Source organism: Herpailurus yagouaroundi, unplaced genomic scaffold, assembly GCF_014898765.1.
Source record: "Herpailurus yagouaroundi ecotype Mexico unplaced genomic scaffold, PumYag 202, whole genome shotgun sequence".
Lineage (NCBI taxonomy): Eukaryota > Metazoa > Chordata > Mammalia > Carnivora > Felidae > Herpailurus > Herpailurus yagouaroundi.
The window spans coordinates 584,801-610,841 of NW_024412433.1; the positions used below are offsets into that span (position 1 = coordinate 584,801).

Below are 26,041 nucleotides of genomic sequence, written 5' to 3' on the forward strand. Positions count from 1 at the left end.
CCCCCCCCCCCCCGTCCCCCAGGACCCTCTCTTGCTCCCCAGGACCCTTCTGTCCCCTCCAGGACTCATCCCTGCCCCTCAAGAGCCTTCCCAGATTCCACCTCTCTCCCAAACATTCCCTCTGCACGGAGCAAGCACCCCCTCCCCCAGGTGGCCACCGCCCTCTCTGCTCGCCTCCAGCTGCAGTAGGACGCCACCTTTGCGTCCAGCGTGTCTGTCTGTCTGCCCGTCCCCCTGCCTTGCCCCTCCCTGACCTCAGGGTACCTCCCCTGCCCCTCCCTGCTTCCCCCTCCCTCTGTGCCTCTCCCTTGCAGCCTGCTGGGGTCCTGCCGGCGCTTACTCCCCATCCAGGCTCTTCCCGCCAAGCGCCCCGAGCCCGGGGGATTGGGGTTCCGGAATGCTCTGCCCGAGGCTTCACTCTCCCCTCCCTCTGCTCTGCCTCCTCCTCTCTGCTGCCCCCTCGGCCTGCTTCCCCCCACCCCCCCGTGTGGCTCTGGCCCGGTTCTGCCCCTCAGCGAGGTCACCCCACCCCTGCCGCCAGGGAGCCTGGCCAAAGGCACGTTTCTCCCAAACGTGGAGTCACCTTCTAGCCATACAGTTGTCTTCCGGTTGCTGTTTAACCTACGCCCGCTCCCCGGGAAGTTCCCAAGGGCGGGTTTTAAAAATCTTATGCGAAGAAACAAAGGGTCGTCTGGCTCACCGCTGTATGATCCCAAGTACCTGAAAGAGGGAAGGCCGACGGACAGGGGCGAAGGCGTCGAGTGCGCACGGTCGCGTCTCTTCCCTGCAGCCACGCTCCCCCCCCACCGCGGGATCAGCAGTATGGCCACTCCTGCCGGTGTCTGTGCTGTCTCCTCACCTCCCTCCCTCTCGCTCCAAACTTGCCTCCTAGTAGGTGTCTTTGCTTGGGGTTGTTTCGGACCACGTGCGTGAGGAGGCGGGGTTCCCGGCTGCCCCTCATTCCTGGCTGTTCCCGCCGTTCCCTCCGCGTCTGAGAGCCCTCCAGTCCGCGCGCGCCCCCGCAGGCCGTCCTGCCTGCGCGCGCGCCCCTGCACGGCGCTCCTCCACGCACACGTGGTTTCCGGGGCCGCAGCCTCCTCGGGGTTGCTCAGCAGGCGCCGCGAGCTGCTTCCGGCCGAAGAACATTTACCGTAGCCAAAGACCCAGCTTGGGTGCGCTTTTAGGGTTCAGGGTGCCCCTGGGGTCCCTCTGCCTGGGCCGTGACGGCACTGCGCCCAGGGCCCACGTGCGGTGCCCTCCTGGACACCCCACGCCGGGAGCTTTCGACCCGGCTAATTTTGGGTAGGGGCACAGCAGCGGCCCATCCCGTGTGTGCCTCTCCGAAGACCGGCGCGCCGGGGGTGGTCGCCGGGCCCTCTGGCTTCCCTGGATTGCCTGCTGTCGCCTTCGGCGGGTTTCTAGTGGGCTCTTTGATCAGGCCTCTGCCAGTTGTAAACACTGGGAGCATGTCTCTTCACCTGCTGTCTGTGGTCTACCCGTGGTGTTCCGTGCTCTACAGGGATTTTATTTTTGTGTAGACGAACCCATCAAAACCGTGACTGTGGCTGCGCTCCGGGCATCAATGCTCTGCTCCACTGCGGCTCACAGAGGTGTTCCCGCACTTCCTCCCGCCACCCGTTTTCCCGGTCACTCCGAGGTTTCTGACCCCGGGCCACGCAGGGGGTGTCCTGTACACAGCAATGCTGCTCGGCACCGTCTGGGGCCGGGACCCCACCAGCCTGGTCTGTAGCTTTTAGGATCCGGCAGGAAGCTGCCTCCCTCGACCCTTGTCCAAAGTTTCACGGTTCAGTGTGGATCTTAAGTTTAATGAGCTTCTCAAATATTCAAGTGACGCTTGGTCTGGGACTGCCGGTTCTGCACACCCTTCCCCCCCTTCCCCCGCTTCCCCCCTGTACATTTCCTGGGTCTGTTAAAGCACAGAGGCCGGATGTTAGTGGGACTGGGACTGGCTCTGGGCACGTGTCCCCACCTCATCCACACCAGAGGCTGAGGCTTATCTCCTTACTGTCCTGTTTGCCCGAGGCTCTCTGGGTTTCTTTTCCTACCCATGAGGACAAATCTATCCTGTTCGCAGCTACTTTCACCACATGGCTCCCCATGCACGTGTTTATAAACGATTGCTCCTTTTCTTCCACGCCATGGTGAACACATGTGCCGTCTGCCGCTACCCGCGACGCTCTAGCTCCCAGATTAAAAAGCGGTGACCTCGTGGTTCACATGGCCCACTTTTCGGGGCGCGTCTCGTGCCCGGGCAAGAATGCGGTCTCTGCTTCACAGAGGGCTCTTTGTCAGCTGTGTGCTCATGAATGAAGGTCCCGCCGGGTGTGGCCTGCTGCTCCGGAATGACACCTCCACCGTTCTGTGGTTCATCTGACGGGGTTGTATTTGGGTGGATGATGCCTGTGAATAATGCTCCCAGCAGTGGCAGTCAAGTCCCGAATGCTTGTGTCTAGACTGTCTTTCTTCTTACTTCTAGGGCTGTAATCTGAAGACCCTTTCTGGGGCCGCGCCCTCCCGACCCCTTCCCGGAAATTTGTTTCCAGTGGGCAGGCACTCACAGGGACAGGCCACACGATTTATCCTGGTGAAGGTGAGTTGGGAACTAGACGTGACCTTAAACTTCAGGCCAACAACTGGCAGGTCCACGAATGTTGGCAGGGGTCACCTGGTCGCTCGGAGACCTCTGACCTGCTCCCTGGCTCTCAAGAGTGGCCTGTGCAGGCTACTCATCAGGATCTAGAGCAGGACCTTCCAGAACTCTCTGTGACGACGGGAACAGGTCCCCCTAGTGAGACGTGGCTACTGAGCACCTGGAATGTGCCAAGTGCAACTGAGGAACTGAATCTTTTATTTCATTTTAACAAATTTAAGTTTATGTTGAAGCAACCACACGTGATGGCAAGTGGCCCCCATACTGGACAGGGCAGCTCTAGAACCTTGGAGAAGGGACCATGGTGACCATGATTCAGTGCTCTTTCTGCAGAAGGGAAATCTGAGACCCCGAGAGACCCTGGGTGAGTGTTGACGTAAATTTTCTAAGAAACAAGCCAACATGACAGGGAAAGACCGGGAAGTGATGTCAGAATCTGCCAGGAGGTGGGCTCTTTGGAGAAAGTCTTGAACAGAGACTTGGGCGGGTCCGCACTGCCAGCGGCACGGGCAGCCGTGCGTGTGGGAAGCGTCTCCTCTTGCGGGCGGTCCGGGCCCCGAAGAGCTGAGGTTGGGTCGGCAGGGCAAGCCCGGGCAGCAGTCAGCAGGGGCCTGGTGCATGGCTGCGACCATCTAGGAGCCGGGAAGGTTGCAGCACGCAGGGCTGAGGCATCCTGTGCCCAGTTTTGTTTTTTAAATACATGCAATTAGAAAAACTGAGGCATCACCTGGTGTTTAAGACCAAACAGCTTTGGCGGCCAGGCCGGCCACCGAGTGCCCCCACCCTGGGCAGCGCCCCCACACCCACCGGCCCGCCCTTCTCATGAGGGCCAAGACCTCCCGGAGAGGAAGGAGGAGACTGATGTGGCGGGAACACCACAGGTGGGACCATGACCGTCTAACTAGAACACCGCGTGGCAGCATCCCAGAGCGGCGCGGGCGTCACACACGGCGGTTATCACTCAGTGCCTTTTTATTGCCATTGGGTTTGTGACTGTTGAGAGTGACGGCTCGAGGAGCAACGGGCAGATAAAAACCGTGGCTGGGAAGTTCTTGTGAAGAGAGGGCCCGGGCGAGGAGCCGGGAGGACTCAGAACCGGACGAAGGTGGCGTCGATCTGCCGCACGGTGGGCAGGGCCAGCATGATCTTCCGCCTGTACTGGGGGTCCTTCTGCAGGGGGTTCCGCTCCAGGTACACCGTCTCCAGGCTCTTGGCTGCCTTCAGCTCGTCGAGGTCACTCCAGCTCTCGAGGAGATTGTCGTTCATCTGGAGGACACACACACACACACACACACAAAGTGCGTTAGAAAAGCTTGTAGGACTGAAGGGCCCGAGCCTCCCACCCCCACACCTGGGCACGAGGCCACAGACGCGCTCCCGTCCTCCCCACTCTGAAGACAGTGTGACTTGGTATTAAGTCTTCCTGGTGCCCTCATGGAACCCTGTCACCGCTCGGTACCTCCCGGCCACCTTCCAGCAGTGTCCCAAGGGAAATGCTCTTGCTCATGCCCAGGACTTGGGCCACATCACCACGAAAGGGGCTAATCCAAGTTAACATCAGCGGAGAAACGATCAGAGCAACACCGAGGACAACCCCGCCCCATCTCCTGGCAACGTGTCACAGTAGGTTTGGTTTCTGTTTCAGACCCATTCAGTCATCCCCACGGCCTGACGGCACGCCCTGCCTGTGACATGGTCAGCAGGGCAGCAGCCACGCTGACTAAACGTCCATCTGTCCCCGAAGTTGCCTCTGGCTTGTCCCACTGGGATGCCCCTTGCTGGGGTCTGTGACGTAAATGCCCGGCCACCGCTCACCTTGCATGGCTGACATGATGGCCCCAGGATATGAACCTGGAGGAGGGGCTCAGAAGTCTGAGTTACAGGCTCAAAGCAGGTTAGATTTCACCCTCCTGATCCTGCCAAGGCCCACCTGGACAGGACCCGCCAGAGCCAGGGAGAATTCTCTCTTTGAACCACCGTCAAGACGAGGGCATGGTGGGCTTCTGGATTTAGAGTGCCTGTCACAGCACGTGCTTATGACGCTCAGTCCACACCTGTCCTGTGGATGGTGGTGGCTCCTCCGTGGGGGGCGAGACAGGAGGCTCAGAGGGTGAGCCACCCTGGCTTCTGCCAGTTCCCCAAGAATCTGGCAGAGGACCACGTGAACACAGATGGCGGGACAGTCTCTGAAGGCTAGATACAGCCATCTGCCCCGGGGGGTGCGGAGGCGAGGGCGTAGGCCGGGCGGTCCTGCAGGCGGCCTCAGCAACCAGCTCCAAGAGATTTCAAAGAGCCCTGATGGGTAGTGTCCGCCAGATTCTGTGGTGTAAACGCCCCGCCGTGGCCAATCTTACCCTACCCATGCCACGTCCCAGACCGCGGCGCCGGGGTGAGGCACAGCTGGCTCTGACAAGCAGGGCAACCGGACTCCAGTAGGTCATTGGAGGGTTTTGGATGACAGGAACTTTAAAGTTTTATTTTTATTTAAGTGATCTCTGCAGCCCATGTGGGGCTCACACTCGTGACCCCGAGATCAAGAGTCGCATGCTCCACCGACTGAGCCAGCCGGGTGGCCCCGATGACCAAGTTTAAATGAGGCGCAAGCCAGAAAGCCGCTGGGAGCGTAGGCATCACTAACAGGGGGGTGCCACACCGGCCTCACGGCCTGCTGGTCTGACCCCCCAGTTCCAAGCGCACACAGGCCGAGGGCAGGTGTGCTCCTCCCGAAGGGCAGGGGCAGGTCCGTCCTCTGTGAACCTGCAGCGGGAGCCGGGGTGGGTGGAGGCGACAGCGTGGCCCCTTTCATCTTCACCTCTGCATACAGAGGAGCGACCCACGCGCACGCAATGGGAAGGAGGCGGAGCCTTTCCAGGAACCCACCTGTGGCCCCTCGGCAGGAGCGCCAGGGGAGTTCAAGCGCTGCGAGCCAAGAGCACGTTAGTCGGCATGGAATTCTGGGACACTGCCTTGCCTTCGGGTCTGAAACACTGACACGGCGGCTCAGCATCTGGGCGAATGCGTGAGAACCTCTCACGTACCAGGCTCTGTTCTAGGAGCTGGGGTTCAGCAGCGACATGACATGGGCGTGGCAGTGGGGACTTTGAAGGACTGAGATGGTGGCCCTGGAAGGGTTGTGGACTTGAATCTGGTCACGGTCGTGTGGAGAGTGCTGCACATTAGAAAGTGGTGTTAATGGTGCCGGTCAGGGATGATGGTGGCTCTGTGGCACGGTGTTGACAGCAGAGGTGCAGAGAGGCTGGATTCTGGGTAGAAGGGGGAGGGAAGGCGTCGTCTTGCATGTGATGTGTAAAAGATAAGGAGAAACAAAGGAAGATTCTGAGATTTTTGGCCCGAAGAACTGGGAGGCTGTTGAACAAAATGGAGGAAGGACAGCTTGGGGAGGGAGGCTCACGGGCTCAGGACGTGCTGCTGGGTTTGGGGGTGGGTAGTCAGCCAACGACGTCCTGCGCTGGGCACACAGTTGTTGCTGCAAATCCGGAGCCCAGGACAGACTCGGGCTGGGAATATAAATATGGGTGCTGGGAGCAGACGGGGGTACTTGGACTGGAGAGGCTCATTAGGCAGAGAGAAGGCCCAAGACCGGACCCCGGGCAGGCACTCCAGCGTAGAGTGAGGGGTGCGAGGGACACTGAATCCAGCCACATGTCTGCTGGTGGAGGGAAGCTTCCAACACGCCAGGTATAGCACAGGCCCCGACCGCTAGACCATCACCGTGGCTGGGGGTGCGTGCCCGTCCTAGGCCACGGGGAGAGCTTGCTGCTGAGTGAGTCCCAGGGTGGAGGGTGGAGGTGAGTGACAGCCAGCCAGACGAGAGGTCTCCTGAGCAGGCTGCCTGCAAAGGAGGGCAGCGATGGCGGGGGGTGGGTGGGGGGGGAGGAGGTCATGGTCAAGGAGAGAGGGCAGCCTTCAGGACAGGAGAGGCTGCAGCCCATCTGTGCACGGGTGGAAACGCTTTTACGGGCTGGGGCAGGGGCGTCACTGGTGGGTGTCCTTGAACGAAGAGGAGGTGGCCGCAGAGAACCGCCTACATCCGCCGTGATGGGGGGGCTGAGAGTGAGGTTCTCTCCACGCAAGGACGTCCGGCGAGGGCGGAGGAGCCTGACCCGGAGAAGATGGGCTAAGCTTGGCTCGAAAGGCAGGAAGGCACTGCGGGGAGCATGGCGGGCTCAGCCAAGGCGAAGTTAACACCTTCTGCAGGGTGAGCCGGTCGAGCAGAAGGGGGTGACGCCAGCAGCCTCCTGATGTGGGAGCGGTGTGGGGGTGAGCACCCAAGAAGGCGAGAGCCGGAGAGGGGGCCGGGGTCCCTGGTGATGGTCTCGATGGGGCCGCACGCAGATGGGAATGCTGGTGGATGGAGCGGACTGCGTGGAGCTGGCAACCACAGGGCTCGGGGTCCGCCGGGGGGGGGGGGGGGTGCCCCCCCCCGTGCCTTCCCGGGGGGGGCGAGGAGGCGCCAGGCCCCTGGGACACCTACACGGACTCGGAGGGCAGCAAGGACCGCGCGTGGCAGGGGCAGTGCTGGGTGGGAGCGAGTCCTGACATCTTCAAGGAAGGGAGGGGTGAGGCCCCCGGGGTGGAGTGAGCACACCAGGCTGCGTGGCGGGAGGCCTTTAGGGAGGAGGAAGAACCGTCTGGAGGCGGGCATGAGAACAAGACACCACAACTCCCCTCCAGGCCCAGAGATTAATTGGCACCAAGGGTTTGGTTTCTTGTGACAACTTCTTTTTAAGCACAGATCATATTTTTCTGTTTATAGATCTGTGATTTTAGACCAAACGCTAGACATTGTGGATAACGTGCTATCGACACTGGATTCTTTGAAGAGAATGGATTTTTTGTTCTAATACCAGCTGATCAGCACGCCCTGCGTGAACCTGGTTTCACACTTTGTCGGGGTCCCTCCGACTTGGTGGGGACCGACCTCCAAACTCCACCTCTGGAGATAGTTTGAGCTTGATTTCGGCTTTATTTAGGGCGGGTCTGCGGTAGGTCGAATCTGAGCCTGGGGTCCTTCCGTCAGGAATGGCCTCTGTGGAGTCTGGCCTGGATGCTGATGGTGTTGGCAAGCTCTCTCTACGTGGGCACCGCACCCCCGCATTGCCACCGCGTGAGCCTTGAGTGGGGCGGCCTTGGGCCCAGACGGCTCGGGCCTCGGCCACGGTGTGCTGGGCCCCTTCTCTGCACGGCTACCCCCTCTGCAGTGCCTTATGCCTTGTCTTGCCATAAACTTTGACCACGGGTCCTGTTCTTCGCTCCACAGTTGCCACGCCTCCCCGGGGCCACAGCCTCGTGCTCTGCCCGAGTAGAGCCAAACCACATCTTGTGCTTGCTCGTGGCTGGAGCCAGTCCGCTACCCGCTCGGCGGCCACGGCCGGAACGTCTGCACTAATTCCCCGTGAGCCCGCGCACTCCCAGACCTACTTGGGCGAGGAACCCTCTTTTCACATGACTTCTTGTGGGCCGAGGGTGCCACCTGCTTCGGAAAGTCTAGGTTTCCAAAACCCAGGTCTCGGCCCCGCGAAGGGACGGAAACCTGCAAGAGGGCCCGGACACTGAGAAGGCGCTCTGCCGTCGGCCTGAGTGGCGCGTCCCCTGGAGGGGACGCTGGACAACAGCTCCTTCAGGACGCATTCTCAAGTGTTACTCGATGAAGCATAAATCTCCCCACCCGTGAGCCGCTCACACGGCCAAATGCAAAGTGGGCACGATTAGAAGTGCCGGGGAAGCGGTCCATCCACCGCCAAAGTGGACAGCCACCAAAACGGTGCACACACGTACCTACGCTTTGACCTTAACACAGCAAAATAAAAGTAGCAGTGCAGCATTCTTTAGAAGAAATAAGGTTTTTTGCAACATAGTCTGCTTAAAAACCTTTTCATAACATCACAGTGGTGGACTCAGGCTGTCAGCTCTGGCACAGGAGGCCGCACAGCACCCGGTCCTCTTCTGGTTCAAAACACACGTTTTCTCCTATCTGCCCACCGCACGCTTGCCGTCCTGCACATCACGGTGCCCGCGGACACCCGCATGCCGCCAGTTCTGGGGGGGGAGACTATCTCTATAGAGTCCAGATCCAGCATTTCGGGTGATCCAATCGGCCTCAGGCCAGTTTCCTCCAGGATTCCATCAGTGCGGAACTGGAGATTTCACTCCTCCCCACTGGAACACTGGAATGATGTCTTGGATACAGAAAACTTTTAGAGTCTTATCTTCATGTTTCCAAAATGGAGCGCAAAACCGTTCCCTTGTATTGTTTCCACACACAGTTCAGAGTCTCCTGAGCCCAGGCCGGGGCAAAGATGTTATACTCACTGAGGGAAAACACGGCACCTCCTGTTCCCCGTTACGTTCTTTACAACCGGGGCGTAAAGGAACAGGGTGGGGTGTGACCCTTAGAGAATATCTCCCCAGAAGGTACAACTTCTAGTCTCTTAATCTAGAACATTTCCCACCTTCAACTCACATTTTTTTTTTCTTCTGTTAAATGAAATTGACTTTGTGAAGAAACTCAGTTAACTTTCCTGTGGAATGCCCCTCGTTCGGACGTACCCTCTGGCTCTCTTTTGGTGTCACCTAGCATGTTCTCCTAGCCCCCGTGTTTCCTGTAAACTCAAAGTTAGGTCTGAATGCTTGGTTAGAGCAAATAAACTTTTTTGGCAAGTACGTTTTATAGATGACTCACATGGGGGGGCGGGGGGACACAGCATCAGGCTGTTGCTGTCAGGGATGGTAAATTTGGTCATATGGATGAAGTTGCCCTTTGCATTTAGCAAATTCTACGTGGGGCGACACACGGCAGACATCCAGCTCTTCGGCGATGAGGTGGCCTGAGTCCGCGACTGGAGTTCTGCTTTCGACGGTCTCCCTGCTCGACATCTTCCCAGCAGACTGCTTGTGGTTTTGGAGACCGCAACTTCACAGGATGTATTTCCCATTACGATGGTTTTTTGTGGCTGATGTTTATATAGAAGATTTACATTTAATTTCCCCTAAACTCAGTGACATCTTGAAAACAGAGGTGTGGAAGAATTCTCAAGGCACATCTTGTAAGTAACTGGTAGAATATCACAACCACCTATTTGTGGACAATCTGTAGGGCATTTCAAGAAAGGGGACGTGTGCCTTGTGTGCTGCTGGCGTCAGAAGTGGTGTCTGTTACTTCGTATTCAGGTACGGATTCAAGAGGGAGAGCCAGACAGAGTCCCTGGGCCCGAGGGCAGCCTCTTCATAGCCCAAGCACAGGGGTGGGCTCCTGTGGCCTCTGCCATGTTTTGTTGGAAATGAGTTGGTAAGGCCCACACACACTTGTGGGCAGGGGTCACGTGGGCGCGAATGCCAGGACCTCAGTGAGGGGGACACATCATGGGTCATCTCCTGTGGTTTCTATGGATGTTTTCTCCTTGTTCTGGGTGGCACTTTCCTGCCTCTCTGCACACTGGCTGCTGTGGATGCCACACTTCTTGCAGCCTGCGTTTTGCCGTCCTCCTCTAAAGAGCGGTGTTCTGCGAAGCCTCCTGGTCCTGTGAAGGCCTGGTCGCAGGCTCCGGGAGAGTGCTGCATGTGCCTCTGACGTGTGGCTGCGCTGGGCTGTCGATGCGCTTTCTGGGGTGTCGGGCACAGCCGTCCCGCCCTGGCAGGTTGGAACGCGGTGCCTCCACACGCTGCGTGGCATCCGGAATCTCCACCCGGCCTGACGTCCTCAGCTGTCCTCTGCCAGGCCTGCTGCCCATGTGCTGCTTATCCTTCGGCTGAGGGATCCTCAGGCTGATTTCTCTGGCTTTGTCTCCGTGTGGCCATTGCCCCGCTGCGAGCCTGCCCTGAAAATTTCAGCCCCGGGAGCCCAAGCTCCGATTTCTGCTTCCTTTGCTTGGGGAAACCGCAGCTCTGTGTCTGGGCCCACCTGTGGGTGGCGAGCACCCTTGGCTGAGGGCCGCGGTGTGGACACAGTGGTCGCCCCGAGCCCATGGCCCGGAAACAGCTACTCCCTATGCCTGCCCATGTGATAGCTGTTTGTGCGAGATGGGAAGACTGACGGCCTTTCCTCCCTCCATGCCTAAACCTGGCCCCAGATCCAAATCCAACACGACAGGCCACACTAGTGTGACTTTGTATTTGTGCCTCTTTTCTTGTATGTGGAGTATTCGGAAGGATCCTACTCATGTTAGTATATTTATCCTGTAACATATTTAAAATAGCTTCAAAATCATAACACCAATATTATCACTAATAAAACCACCAAGGGACATTCAAGATCCTTTAGGAGTTCTTTCTGTGCTTAGGATGCAGCTCCCAAAGGCCGTATGGTCAGAGAAGTCTTTCCTGTGTCACTGTCTTCTGTGTCGTTATTGTAGGAATTTGAAATATTGAGTCGTTTGTTTCAGTCCACTTAGAATTGTAAATTAAAAATGTTTAAAAAAATGCATAAAGCATTTTCAAAAACCAAAACTCTGCAAAATGATGTGTTTGGAGAAGACACGGTCTGCTGTTACACCCTCCACCTTCCCCTCGGGCCCCACGGGCGACCGTTTCTGCAGGTTGATGCTTCTGGGGTTTCTCTCTGCAGAAAGGAGGGACACATGTACCCGCTCTTATTTATACACTTTACACACGCATGCACTAACTTCTGCGCAGCACGCTACGTATCTGGGCTCGTCCACACCGACTTCTGGGAGCCGGGATGATCTGGTGAAGGGGAGGCCGTCTAGACAGCTCCCAGCTCAACTGCTGCCTTCTTGCTCGGCCCCACACATCTCCCTGCCCGTGACCTTCGCCTTTCCCTCAGCTGGTGACCAGTTTCTGCTGACTCACCATCGATGTTTCATTTGGAACTCACTCCCTTCTTTCTCACCCCGCCGCGACCTGCCAGGTCTGCTCACGTGGCCTCAGTCACCTGTGGGGCAGCAGGAGAAGGGTCTCGGCCTCCGCTGGCCTCCACTGGCCCCTGCACTCCCGCCAGTATGGAGCACACAAGGCGGCCATGTGGCTCACCTGCTCGGCCCCTGCTGACAAGCATGCGTGGAAATACACCTCCTTCTCTTTTTCTTCCCAAGATAAAAATGTTCATTGCCGAGGAGTGGGAAATACAGCAAGGGAGGAAAAGAAAAAGATAAAAATCCTGCACGGTCTCGCCACAAAAGGAAGACCGCTGTTAATGTTCTGTTCTGTCTTCTTCGGCCTCCTCTGGGAGCCACAGAGCCTATCTTGGCGGGAGGCACTGGCGTCAGCTTCACCTCTGCTTCTCTTCGAATGTACTTTTCCATGCTTTGGTTTTCAATCGCGAGAGACATACGTGCTCACCATGGAAAACTTGGAGGAACCGCAGAGTAGAGAGAGAAAAAGGAAGCCGCTGTATGTGTGCAATCCAGAGAGCAGGGCTTCTCGTTTCTACCCACGTTCCTCTGGCCTTTCTCTGTGTGCGAGCGTCCACGTGTACTGCGTTCACCAACACCCGGATCTGCCCCCGAATACTTGGCACCTTCCTTTTTTCCCATCAACATTATGAGCATTTTCCTGTAATTAAATCCCCTTTACAAACGTCATTTGAAAGCCTTGCTTTATAGTAGCATATTTCATCGTGTGGCCACATCATAATTCATTATTCCCTAAGTTGGAGAGAACATATGAATGATACAAATTTAAAGTTTCAGAAGAAAATCTGGACAATTGTTTTTATAAGTTTTGGGTTTATGACCTTTTCTAAACTGACACTAAACGCTGAAAACCAAGGAAAAAACAGATTTCTCGTTCTTCTTTGTAATATGATCTTTTTCTTTTTTACAACGAACAGAAATACTTTTATCGTTAGAAAATACAACAAAGCTATTTCCACTGTAAAAAAAAAAAACAACAAACGCAAATCCTGATGTCTATGTATTTTTGTACATAATCTTTGACTTTCTCATCATTTTGTTAGGTCTTAGATGTGAAAGTTCCAAGGCTCTGAATGCCCCCCAGAACACGTGTCAACCAGAGTCCTGCCGGCGCCCAAGGGAGTGCTCGCCACAACGCACGCCTCATTCTAGCAAAGGCTTTGTCAACCTGACCATCAAAACACCACATCTCACTGTTTCAGTGTATTCTAAAAATTAATAAGTAGGAAACGCTTTATGTACCTACGAGCAACTGTTACCTCTTATTCTGCGACATGCCTATTCGTGCTCTGTCCCCCACCTCCCGTTTTCAAATGGCGCCCCTCTAGGAGCCGTTTTTTTTTTTTTTTTTTTTTTTTTTTTTTTTTTTTTTTAAATGTTTTTTTATTTTTGGGACAGAGAGAGACAGAGCATGAACGGGGGAGGGGCAGAGAGAGAGGGAGACACAGAATCGGAAACAGGCTCCAGGCTCTGAGCCATCAGCCCAGAGCCCGACGCGGGGCTCGAACTCACGGACCGCGAGATCGTGACCTGGCTGAAGTCGGATGCCTAACCGACTGCGCCACCCAGGCGCCCCAAGGAGCCGTTTTTAATACAGTAACCCTCAGCTCACGTACCTGCACGGGGTCATTTTCCATGTTATCCACAGCTGGTCTCCACCCAGCTACCCAAGCTTCCTCTCCTAAATTCCTGCCTCTCATTCAACCGAGCGTGTGCCAGGCACTGTTCTAGGGGTTGGTGAGGCAACACTGAGCAAAAGTGAGACTCCTCTGCCCCGCGAAGCTCACGGTGTGCCGTGGAGGAGTGAGAGAGAAAAGTGAAAAATTACATGAAGTCACAGGACCTCCACTTCAAGCGAGGGAAGGACTGGAGCGGGACTCCACTTTTCTGTCGTAAACTGGAAGACAGGACAAGTAACATGAAACTGCTGTTTGCATACACCGGACAACAGGTGACACGGGACAGTGACTCCAGAGAGCAGGGAAACGAGGGAGGTGAGCTCTGTGTGCATCTGGCCTTCTGTCTGCAGGCACGCTGTGGACCACAGGGGAACCCAAGTAGAGCCTGGAGGCCACAGTGAGTTGAGACAGTGAAGCTGGTTTGGGAAGGCAGAGGCAGCTGGGATTTCTGGAGAGGAGTGAGCTGTATAGGAAAAAAGCTCCAGAAGGGCACCCAGTGTCCCCTTGAATCTTGGACTGACAACTGAGTGTGGATGGTGGCGTGAAATTACAGGACTGGCCACAGCGTAGAAGCCACGAGGCGCCAGAAGCAATGAACTGGGCAAGGCCAGAGCTCATGCACGGAAAGGACATGTTTGCGCCATCACCAACCAGAGGCAGAGACCTCGTTAAATGCCCAGGGCATTCACTAGAGACCCAAGAAGGGTCACAGCCTAGAAACGGGGCAGAGTAGCCTTAGAGGACAGGCTTCGTAGATTCACGCTGATAAAGCTGAAAGTGAGCCTCAAAAGGATCGGGTTCACTGTCTGCCAGATATACAGGCCAATACGCTTTAAAGGAAAGCAAAAAAAAAAAAAAAAAAAAAAAAAAAAATCCAGAGTCAATAACTTCACATCTTTTTAAAAACAGATTTTATTTTTAAGTAATCTCTATACCTAGTGTGGGGCTTGAACTCACAGTCCCGAGACCAAGAATTGCATGCTCTACTGACTGAGCCAGCCAGGTGCCCCAATAACTTAACATCCTAACGGCCAGCATCGAATACAAAAATGACCAGCCATGTGAAAGAGGAAGGCTTCAAGGGAAACGCAAACATTAAGGGGAGAAACAGAATCTATAAAAAGAGAACCAAACTTTTTTTAGAGTTGAAAAATATAACATCTGAGCTAAAAAACTGACTCCAAGAGCTTAACGGCATATGAACATTGCAGACGATCATGACCTTACAGACATAGGAACAGAAATCATATAAACGCAAGCACACAACATAAAAGCCAGTGACCCAGTGACCAAGCACTGGACAACATATGCATAATTGGAGTTTTAGGAAGAAACTGGGGGAAGGGGAGCAGAATAAATTTTGGAGGAAATTATTTTCAGAAGTTTGCTGCATCTGATTTTGAAAACTATAAATTCACAGATCCCCAAAGCTCAGCAGCACGTGACCTTCAAGTTGCAAGAAACAAAAGTGACGATAGAACATAAATAAGCAGCTGGAGGGAGACAGGGGTGCCTGGGGGGCTCAGTCGGTTGAACATCCGACTTCAGCTCAGGTTATGATCTCATGGTTTGTGGGTTCAAGCCCCATGTCGGGCTCTGTGCTGACAGCTCGGAGCCTGGAGCCTGCTTCGGATTCTGTGTCTCCCTCTCTCTGTCTGCCCCTCCCCCACTCACGCTGTCTGTCCCTCTCTCTCAAAAATAAACATTAAAAAAATTATATATAAAAAAAAAAAGCAGCTGGAGGGAGAGAGACATGTCACACAGAAGGGGCGAGAATGACTAACAATTTCTCATCAGGAACAGTGCAGGCTGGAGCACAATGGAACACGTATGAAGTGCTGTAGACAAACCCCCCAAACTGGCAAACTAGAATTGTAGAGCTGTAATCCCATACTTCAAAAATGAAAGCAAAATAAAGAGACTTTTCCAGACAGATCAAAGCTGAAACAATTGGTTTACAACAGGCTGCACAATAAAAAATTATTAAAATTCTTCAGGTGGAAGGGAAATGGCACAATGGAAACCACATAAAAGAATTAAAAAATGCCAGAAATGGTAAAATAAGTGGATTTTGTTATTAAATTTCCTTAAAAGATAACTGATACAGCAACATGTCACGGGGCTTAAATCTATGAAAAGTAAAACATAGGGCAATGTCAGCTGTTGCAGAGGAATGGAAGCACACTCCTGTAAGGGACTTACATTATTTGTGACGTGATATAGCATTTGAAGGCAGACTGTGATACATTGAAAATATATTTTGTGATTCCTAAAATACAGCATACAGATATAAGCAAATTACGTCAATAGTGAAAATAAAATAGACTACCAAAAATAATGTTTTTCTAATCCAAAAAGAAGGCAAGAAAAGAGAAAAAAAGGAACAAAGAACACATGGGACAAATAAAAACCGAATAGCAAGATGGCAGACCTAAACCCAACCATTGCACAAAGTGTAAGTGAATGTAATTGTACTAAACATGAGCAGGGTAAATACTGCCCTTAAAAGGCAGAGATGGTCAGACTGGATAAAAAAGCAAAAGCGATGTGCTGTCTACGAGAGACCTATTTTACCTATCATGAAGACAGAGGTTGAGTAAATGGATGGAGAAAGATACCCATGGAAACAGTAACAGGAGAAAGATAGAACGGCCAGGTTAACACGGAGAGGTAGAATTCAGGACGAGAACAAAGAGGGCAGCACGGAAAAGGGACATTCCATGTGATGAAAAGACAATACCTCAAGAAGACACTATGACCCTAAGTGTGTATGCAACCAATAAAAACCTTAAAGATACAAGGAGCAAAAGCCGGTGAACTGAACGGAGAAAGCAAACCCACGGTTATGTTTGGGATATTCCAACATCTTTCTCTCAGTAACTGGCAGGACAAGCAGAACATCAATAAACATAGGATTTGGGTGATTAAAATTTTATTAAGCCTGGCTTCCTATTTCTCTCTCAGAGCCCAGCTCATAGCTAAGCAAACCCTACATGTGATAGGAGCACAGCAGAGTTTGAGAGCTCCCAGTTTGCAACCTCCCTTCCTGAAATGCAACTCCTCAGTGGTAAAATGGCATAATACCGCCTGCTTCGCAGGGTTGCTATGATCAGCAGATCAGAAGAGGAAGCAGTCTGGACACCATCAGCACCGTAGGCTCTGCCTCATTGGACTGTCTTCATCTGCTTTGTGTGTTACAGGGCAGGGCACTATCCACCTTGCAGCAAGTGCCAGCCTGCCTGCCTGCCTTCCCGATGGCCAGGGTGCCCAGCTGGCCTCTACCTGTGGTCCCTTGGCAGGGCATGTAGAAGCAATCACACATTTCAGAAACACTGCTTCAGTATCAGCTGGTTTCCCAAACCTCCTGAAGGTTTTCCCACCTTTCTACTTCTGGTTCTGGTCTCCCCAGATTTGCTCTGGCACCACAACCTGACACGACCCAAGACCCAGCGCTATCGGTAAGGGGCAAAGGTCGTTTTCACAGCAGGCTACCTGTGTTGTCGGGAAACTTGGAGGAGTTTTTAAGATGACGTAAGCAGGGTCAGCAGCACGGCTGTGGAAGGAAGAGTCATGTCTCAGACTCCACGCACAGCCTGGTCAGCTGAGCACACCCAGGACAACGCTCGCTTCAAAGGATCTCAGGGTGAAACGTGTGCCACGATCCGTGCACGGGCCCCCAGCCCGGGGACAGGCAGAGCACACACGTCAGGAGAGCACGCCACAGAATCCCGACACTGCGGCCCTCAGCTCGGTGACCGTCGTGCAACGCTTTAGAGGAGTCAAGAAGTTAGGACCTGCGACGTGCTGCTTCTCTTCCTACTTCTTCCTCCCGGCTCTGGGATACCACTCCCCAACCCACACCTGTTGGCCTCAGAAAACACGAGGCACAGCCCGGGAGGACTGAGTGCAGAGAGCCTTCCGGCTTCTCCTGTGCTGCTGCGGTCTATCTGCACTGAACGCACTAGCTCCCGGGCCGGGTCTGGAAAGCTCTCGGTCACGGACAACTCTCACCCTACAGATCCGGGCCTCTCACATCTTGTTGTGCGCTGCGATCCCCAGAATCTGTGAAAACGCGGATGCCGCTACAGCCCGCGTCTGTGCGTCTGGGATGACGTGGGGCCCGAGTTCCGCTCCTGGGTGATGCCGGCGCACACAGCCAAGAGTAAACTCTGCGACAGCGCCCCCCACCTCACGGCGTAGGAGGCGCCCGGGGCTGGCGCTCCGCACGCACTCAGTGCTACGCTCGGTGGCGCCACTTCAGCGGAGGCAGAACCAATCCCGGCGGTCATTCCACTTACCCAGAATTCCTGCAGCTCTGTCAGATGGCTGACGTTTTCAATCTTTTTGATTCTGTTTGATGCAATGTCCAACATCGTGAGTTTGTTCTAAAATAAGGAAATAAGATTGTTCTTGGATTACCTCAGTTCAATAATGTGTGACCACACACATGCTGTTGGGCGCCGTGCTCACGGCCGTGGGGCGAGCCACCCTCCCTACCCTCAAGGAACAGGAGCAGGCTAACAGGACGGGGTCACCTGCCACTCCCTGCGGCCCACCCGTTCTACTCGCACACAGACCCTCACCACCACCTCGGCAGAGCCCCCGTTAACACTGGCATCTGACAGTCTCTGCCACAGGCTCCCAGACTCCCGTCTACAAGGATCGGTGTCCCAGTGGGCTGTGTAGTCCTAGGAAGAGCAGAGTGACACCTCCCTAGAAGCAGGGGAGGCCTGGGGCTCCGGAGGCTGCATGGGGGCATCTGGTGTGGGCCCCGAAGAAGGGGTAACCACTGTAGCAACATCTATTTAGTTTCTGTTGAGGACACGAACGATATATCAAAAGGAATCCTCAGAACGGTATTTTTGTTTTCAACAACATCTGCTTTAGCGTGTATCCCACAACCCCCTCTCCTAAGAATGCCCAGCAGATACGGTTTTTCTAACACATATGAGCTAAGCCTGAGTAATATTTTTTTAAAGTTCAGGGTTTAAAGATTTAACAGAGTTGAATAACATTGTAGTAAAAACGAAGTCTGTTAAAGCTCCCGCCGCTTGCTGAAGTATGTGGAATCAAACCAGTTGGCGAAGTTTTTCTAAAATCAAAAAGGAAACATTTAGAAGTTGGTTCACAGCCGCCCAAAGAAGTCCATTCCCTTCTTGTCTGCCCATTTCTCACTGTGGATTCCTTCCTACATTTTCTACTGTATTTGTGGGATTCCGAGTCCTGGTCCTCCCAAGTTTTAAGGGAAGGTTAAAAACCGTCTCAATAAAATAAAAAGAAATCCACGAACACACACAGAAGCCCCCAGCCAGCGGCGGTGCTGACTCAGAGCGCTCTGGTCCTGGTCTCGGATTCCTCGAGGGCCCGCCGCCCATCCCGCACCCACGTCACCCAGTAAGAGCACTGGCCAGTCAGTTTCCAGGAAGCTACATGGTGCCACGTCAGGTCACATGCAAGCTGGGCACGGGCACGCAGATGAGCAGCTCCTCTGAGTAGCTGGTGTTGGGCACGTCGTGTGTGCTCAGACTGCCACGCGACTGCAGTGTGCCAGGAGGCTCCTGCCTATGGGAGCCGGGGGGCGGTTGGTGGGACCGCAGCAAGCGGGGACTTAGGAGAACTCGGCAGAAGAGGGCCGGGTCCTCCACGGCGGTGGTCTCTGGCCCTCTGACCCCATCCTGCAGTGCTCGGTGTCACGGGGTGCACACGAGGAGACACACGACAGGCCGATGACGGTGCGGGCCCCGTCCAAGGGCGTAGCACCAGGGGCATCACGGTGCACAGCACTGGCGCAGGGACTCAGTTATGTGTTCGACACTGTCTTGTTTTTTCTGGGGAGCTGGACAGTGTTTTGAAAGCTCATCCAAAAGCAAACCAGTGAGAGCTACTCAAAAAAATAAAAAAATAAAAAAATAAAGAGAGGAACCGGGCAGGGTGGGAGCGAGCACAGCACATGGGGTCACACACAAGTGCTGCGGTCACGGCGCCAGAGAGCAGCGGGTGAGAGGTTGCCAGCGCCCGAAAACCCAGCGCCCAGGAGCAGACACAGAGGTCGGGGAGTGCCCGAATGCTGGGCAAGGCGTCTGTGGTGCTGGGACGGGGGATTTGCCATTTGGGAAAAACATACACTCAATTCTTTACTTCCCACAACAAAAATAACTTCCAGATAAACTGAGAGAGAAAATACAGACAAGTATTTGACCTCCAACTGAACGAAGCCGGAGCAGACTGTCACACTGGACCTTGATAAATATTCTAATTACATAATTACCTTCAAAACCACAACCGTTTTTTTTTTTTTTCTGTTTTGTTGCAGAGGCCCAAGAATGATCTGGAGTTCAACCCTGACCACAGTGCCCACTGCTGCGGGTAAAATTCTAAGCTCTAGCTTCTCTCCTGCTGGCCCAGGGACATGCCACTCTGTCGGCCCTGTTGCAGACACACTTCCCCCACCCTGGGGAGACCTGGGAGTTGGGGAGACCCCCAGCTCTCCACGATCGTGGGCCCCGCAGGCTGGTCATTGCGCGGGGTCGGCACACCCTGCCAGCTCTGATGCCATGGCCTCCGCACACAGTCCCACGTCTCGGAACCGAGCCTCCAGCTACCACCCTGCGCTGCCTGAGTGTACAGCTGGTTTACACAGCAGGTTGGTAAACTCTGAACTTGACTGCAAGGCGGAGGAAGACAACTAAACTTACCAGAGGCCCATTCTGCCTTGTCTAAAATTTGGTAAAAGGAAATTCAGAATGTGGCGTTCCCTCTAAGACGTTACTAACGGTGGCCAGGCCCAGGGGCTGAGGCCAACGGAGCCTTTACTAAGAATGAAACGCTGTGTTTACGGTAACAAAAGTGACCAATACGGTTACCTTTGCTAAAAATAAAACAGAAAAAAAAAAAGCTCAGTAAAACTGAATGAGAAAAAGTATTTTATTTGTCTTGAGAATCGCAGTGAGGAAAAGCAGGCTTGCCCGCAGGCAGCTGAAAAGGGCCGGGGCCAGCGCTGGCCCGCCTCCCCGCTCAGCGCATCTAAGGCTGTCCTGTGCTGAGTGAGATCGGGGCCGTCCGTGGGAGGCGGACAGGCCCTCCCTAGCCTCACGAGGGCTGGTGAAAAGCAGGGAGGAGCAGGAAACGCGCAGGAGCTCAGCTCAGAGCAGCTGAGACCTGGAGGCCCCCGTGGCCCCCGTGTGCCAAAAGGCTGCTGCCACGGAGTACGGCGGCCAGAATGGAGGGGGAGAGACGGCAGCCAGCACCTGCCAGCCCTCTGCAGCACGGGGCACCTAGGAACGCGCGGGGTCTGTGTTCCAAAATTCTTCCCAAATGGCTGCGGTGCCGCCGGTGACTGTATGGTGCGCACGGCATGCAGCGCCAGCTCCGTGCTCCCCCAAGGGGAGGGGGAGCACTGTGTGTGTTTTATGCACGTGCTAGTGTGAAGACGGAGCTCTCCGTTTTCAGACTTGGAAGGTCTCTACCACGAGCCCCTCGAGGCAGCGAGTCTTCTTCCGACCAGGCCTAGGCTGGCGGCTGCCCGGTCCCCATGCCCATACCGCCCCGGACCAGCAGATGTCTTACATTGTTCTCCAGGCCCTCGATGACCTCGATGCCATTGTGGCTCAGGTACAGCTCTCGAAGGTTCACCAGGCTCTGCAGACCTTCCATCTTGGTCAGCCGGTTGCTCTGTGACAGGGAGAGCAACAACCATCAGGATAGCACGGAGGGCACGGAACAAACGGCTTTTAGGAAAGGAGGGCTCTCCTCCTGAGGAGCTGACACTTTAAGCGCGCTGGGTGGGAACTCACAGAGAACGAGATCAAAATTTTGAGGCTGTTGCACTGGCTAGAACGCGTGTGTGAAGGCTGGGGGCTTTTAGGCGAGGAATTCACTCTCTTAGGTGTGCCCGGGGAAGGCCTACCCCAGTTAATTCAGTAATTCAAAAATGTCAAATATACGAATGCTGTAAAATAAATCACTTCTCATTTCTTTCAGGACATACTGTAACTCAAACTCACGTACAAGGCCCTCCTTTTTTAAGAGTCTGCACAATGTCTGCTTCACAAAAGGCACAGGTGGTTTTGGTGGACCTGCCGCAGCCAGAATGCCCTCCTGCACCTCACCTCGAGGGTCCGGTTCCACTCATTCGCTTCCAGCAGAAGAGGCAGCCTGCACCTGAACCTGGGCATGCTTGCCAGTCCCTCCCAGGGCTGTGCTCTCTGTGCGGGTGTGCAAGGAGTGCTCCCACCACTGAGCCCGACACTCCAGGAGGCTTGAGGGCATGCACACGCAGCCTTCTCAAGAAGCCCCCCTTGGCTAGAGACCGCCCAGGGAGGGAACTTTTAGCTGTGTGTGCATATAACACACACGTACGTCTAAGTCTCTGAAACCTAACGTTTCGGTTGCTCACTGGTGGTAAAAGTAGCATCGATCCCGGACGCGGTGGCAGACAAAGGTGAAGGCTGTTCGGCAGCGGTGCGCCGGCCGGGGCTTGGCCAGATGGGAGCAAAGGTGGGTCAGTACCTGCATACTGAGGACCGTCAGGTTGGTAAGTGCGTCCAGGTTCTGAAGTTTAGTGATCTTGTTCTTCCCCAAAAACAAACTCTCCAAACTGGTTAACGTGTCAATATTTTCAATTGCCTACGAAAAAGACAGAGAAGCAGTTAGCACTGTGTGGCTGACCAGCGAGACTGGAGAGGGAAAGGTGCCGGGAGAGGAGATACAGCTATCTGGACTTGAGCCCTGGGACGTGGGCAATTTACTTATCCACTCGGGAAATTCTCCCATGAAGTCTCACTTGAAAGTACAGAATGCGAAAAGGTGGCGAGTCCAAGGCCTTGTCTCCTGGGTGCCCCCCACCCCCAGAGCTCAAGGTCAGGGGACACAGTTTGAAACCCACAGATGAGGACATTTCTCAAGTCCCTCTCAGTGCTGAAGTTGAGTCGATAGGTTGTTGTCATCCCACGTAGGGTTCCTTACGATGCATTCCAAGAGCTTAGGTCTCCCCAGAAGCAGCTCTGACCTTGGGATGCCACCCAGGATTCCTGAGAGCAGGCGCCTCTGTTCCATGGCTTTCTGTCCCCTGCCTCAGTTTCCACAACCCTCCCCCCTTGCCAGCATCCTGTGCTCCTCTATTCACTGTAAATTCCAGGGCCCTGCGGAGAGCAGGCATTCTAGCAAGCACTGACTGCCTGGACCGGTTTCCCTCCTCCTGAGTTCACTGCCAGCTTTTCCCGTAGACACTGAATGAGCAGTGGGTGCAGACCGCACCCCCCCTTGCACCTCACAGCGGGACTTGGGGGGCTCAGGGGGTGCTTATGAGGGGGGAGGATCCAGGGGGATGGATCCTTAGCTGCTCCTGCCTGCACAGAGCAGGAGGATCCTGCCAGCTGCTCCTGGCTCCTGGGCCACCATGCTGCCTACAAACATTCTACAGAGATATACTTGATATAAAGGGCTGACATCTGGGCCACTCTTTAGTTTTAAACATGGTGCTCTGATATGGGGGCCATGTCCCTGCTAACAACCGTCACAAGAGGCCCTCCTTGGTTTGCACCCTGCCCAGCTCTCCAGGGCCAAGTGGGATGGATCACAGTGTGCCGTAGACACAAAGCCAGTCACAGGGCTACTCCCAACACAGAGGCAGGTGAAGAAGTGCTTGGAAACACCAGCTCTTAGTTGCTCAACAAGGCCAGTGGGAAGCCCCGGGCTCGGTAGCATGGTTTCACTGGGATGTGGGGTGAGCACTGAGGGGTCTTCTGGCTGGCAGGTACCCTCACACGTCCTGGTGACCCTTCCCCTTCTCTGCTGGTAGCCCCCCCCCCCCCACCACGTCAGTCCTTCTGTGACCCCATCTGTGGCTCCCACCACGGGCAGTGCCCAGCACCCATGAGTCAGGTGGGTAAAGGACTGCTCCTATAGCACCCCAGACCGTTTTCCCAAAGCGTCTCCTGCCTGCTCTGCCCAGTGCTCCCAGAGGTCAGGGCCTGGTAAATGGCGCGATGTTAGGCTGCCATGGGGCGTGTTCCGCTGGTACGCGGCTGTCCAGGGAGGATGGGCCGGCCAAGCACCCGAAGGTGCAATGTGCCTCCTACGGCCCCCGTGTGGAGGTCAGGTCACTGCAAGCCACCACTCTGCTGTGCTTGGGGCACTGTCACCTCAGAGAGGCCCACCAAAGAACACAGCCTCAGCAACTCAAAAGCAAAGTGTTTGGGGCTGACCCGTTCACCTGGGGCAGAACGTCACAGGGACGCTTTGCTAAGGTTAGGTCGTGACCTGGATGCAGAGCAAGTGAGAGACACGCACAGAAGGGCCAGACCGAGTGGTGTGAGCGCACGCTCTTGTGAACACTGACCTGCAGTTGGCACTTTTCTCCTGGAAAATAAAATCATATGGTATGAAACCCACAGCCAAACACACATCTTGAAACTGCCACCGCCAGCCGCACCCCACACCTACCCGGATGCGGTTGGACCCCAGCTCCAGCATCTGCAGCTGGTGTAAGCTGCTTATGTTCTCGATTTTACTGATTTTGTTGTTAACCAGGAAGAGCTTCTTCAGTCGTGTCAGCTTGTCAACTCCTTCAATGTTCCTCAGCAGATTAAAAGAAATATCTAGAATCCTGGGACAAGCAGAGCATTAATTTTTTAATAAGAACAGGTGGAATAGAGCTCTGAATGCAACCAACCTAAAGGCACCGCCCCACCCGGTGGGCCAGGCACCACCCAGCAGCCCACCCCGACTCTCCAGGCGCCCCGACGGCAGCAATCGCGCCGGCCCCTAGATGGACCGGCCTGGAGTCTGCAACCAAAGGTTTAACCTGCAGGTTGGGACTGTGGGCAAGCCAACGCCACCCATGGAGACAGGCGCTGGCTGGGACCCTGTGGCAAAGGTGGCCCTTCAGGACTGAGCATGGGGCCCAGGGCAGTTCTGGGGAGACTGGACAGGCCCCTCAGCCGTCCCCTGGACTCATGACTCACTCCAACTGTGTTAGCGCCTCCAGATTCTCAATCTTCTTGATTTGGTTGTCATAAAGGTCCAGCTCTCGAAGACTCTGTAACTCCTCCAGATTTTCAATGCATTTAATTAAATTTTGACGGAGGCAAAGACTCTGAGGGATGAAAAAGGACAGGTGACATGTGACATAGGCAGCAGGGAGGTCACGAGGAAGTGCCAACTGTGTTACAGGACAAACCTTCCGTGGGACAGGGAATGCGGTTTTCATCCTTCTGTTGTTTTCTAGAAATGTCCCCACCTTGGAGAGGATGGGCAGATACCCAAAGGGAGTCTGGAGGCAGGCCCCGCATGGAGTGCACCTCCTCGGTGAGGGGGTCGTTGGCCAGGTATTGCATTGGCCAACCTCTGAAGGGCTTGAATTTGAACAAACTTAACTGAAATGAGCTGAGGACTACATAGGCTGGGGTGTGCTGAACGGCAGGCAGGCCCTGCCCTGGACCACTGCCAGGCATCAGGAAGAGCCCATCGGCCTCTGTAAACCCGGCCACGCTTAGGATACAAGTGCTGATGTCAGTTCCGGACAGAGCCTAGCCCCTTCTGCAGAACCGAGTCTCAGTGATGCACGTGCCTGTGTCCCTTGGGTAGGACAGGCTCCGGGATGCGTGTGTCCCCAGGAGACAAAGGACAGAGCCCCTCATACCTTTACTTTCTTCAGCACCTCAAATCCCTCGATTTTCCCAATGCGGTAGTGGTTCAGATCAACGTCCTGAAACAAAGAAGAAATCCGGCTCAGCTGCCTGAAGACCCGTGTCCTGGACTAGGACCAAAGGAGGCCGGCCTGGCGGGCGGAGGGGCGGGCAAGGAAGGGCTGGTGAGCCTGCAGCGGACCGGCCACAGCAACATGCAGGAGCACTGTGAGACATTCCTCAGCAGTTTTACAAAACAATGAGCAGTACGTAAAGCCCCTCTCTCATCCCGCAGCAGCCCCGTGGGCAGGAGCTGTGATGAGTCTGCCCTCCCTGGCGGTCTCCTGCACACTGAGCTGTTGACGCTCAGTGTGTTTCAGATGCCGGGATGGCCAGGACCCCCACGACTTACAAAGTCGTCACCTGACCCACCGGTGGCATTTAGGAGCCAAGGGCGTTTCGTCTGCTGCCCAGCCCTCTGGTCACACAGAAATGGGTTTCAGTCACGGGTATTAAAAACAAGGACAGAAAGAATCTGACCCAACCAAGGGGACTCAGACGACCTCGCCTAGGGTAATCACTTACTAATCCAGCACCTCCATAGAAGATACCCTGACGGCCAGAGTGGTCCGTCACCAGGCCCCCTGAGGCTGGCTCCAGCAGGTGGCATTACCTCTGCATCTCTGTCCAGGTTAATGGTTTCCATATCCACGGGCAGCTCTTGTCCTTCTGAAAAAATAAGGAAAAAAGCCCATTCAGAGCTCGAATGTCAGTGGAGCTGGGACTCAGGCTGCCTGGCTCACAGAGCTGAATCAGTGCAGAGGAGACGCCAATGGGTGGTGCGGGGGCCCTGGATGGTGTGGCCGGCTTAACACCAGTTCCGATAATGGTCACCATTCAAGCATTCTGACTTTTCTGAATTAGGTGGCTGGCAAAAGTCTCCAAATTTCCATCTGTGCCAGTGAACTTGCCAGGGAAGGAAATGTAGTCTGAAGCTGCTTGCAGGGAGGACGGTGGCGGGGGGACGGGGGTGGGGGTGGTGGCTGCCCAGAGCTGCACAGCTGGCAGCAGCCTGCTCTTCCCTGACCTTTCCTTTCTCGTCTGTGGCCACATGTCAGACCATCTGAATATGGATCATGCTGGGCATGTCAGATGTGCTAGGATGTGCCTTTT

At 54.8% G+C, this 26,041-nt stretch overlaps 1 protein-coding gene across 3 annotated transcripts in view; it reads right to left on the reverse strand.

The window, feature by feature from the left end:
• Window positions 1-3,625: 3,625 nt before the first annotated feature.
• PPP1R7 (protein phosphatase 1 regulatory subunit 7) overlaps window positions 3,626-26,041 on the reverse strand; it is a 29,171-nt gene continuing 6,755 nt past the window's right edge. For all 3 annotated transcript variants that reach the window (XM_040450402.1, XM_040450403.1, XM_040450404.1), the window contains exons 3-10: window positions 25,542-25,597; window positions 24,883-24,948; window positions 24,206-24,336; window positions 23,685-23,847; window positions 21,750-21,866; window positions 20,808-20,912; window positions 17,540-17,626; window positions 3,626-3,937 (exon numbers count right to left, since the gene is read on the reverse strand). In XM_040450402.1, coding sequence (XP_040306336.1) covers window positions 3,761-3,937; window positions 17,540-17,626; window positions 20,808-20,912; window positions 21,750-21,866; window positions 23,685-23,847; window positions 24,206-24,336; window positions 24,883-24,948; window positions 25,542-25,597 — 902 coding nt within the window. In that variant the 3' untranslated portion in view covers window positions 3,626-3,760. The remainder of the gene's footprint in view (window positions 3,938-17,539; window positions 17,627-20,807; window positions 20,913-21,749; window positions 21,867-23,684; window positions 23,848-24,205; window positions 24,337-24,882; window positions 24,949-25,541; window positions 25,598-26,041) is intronic.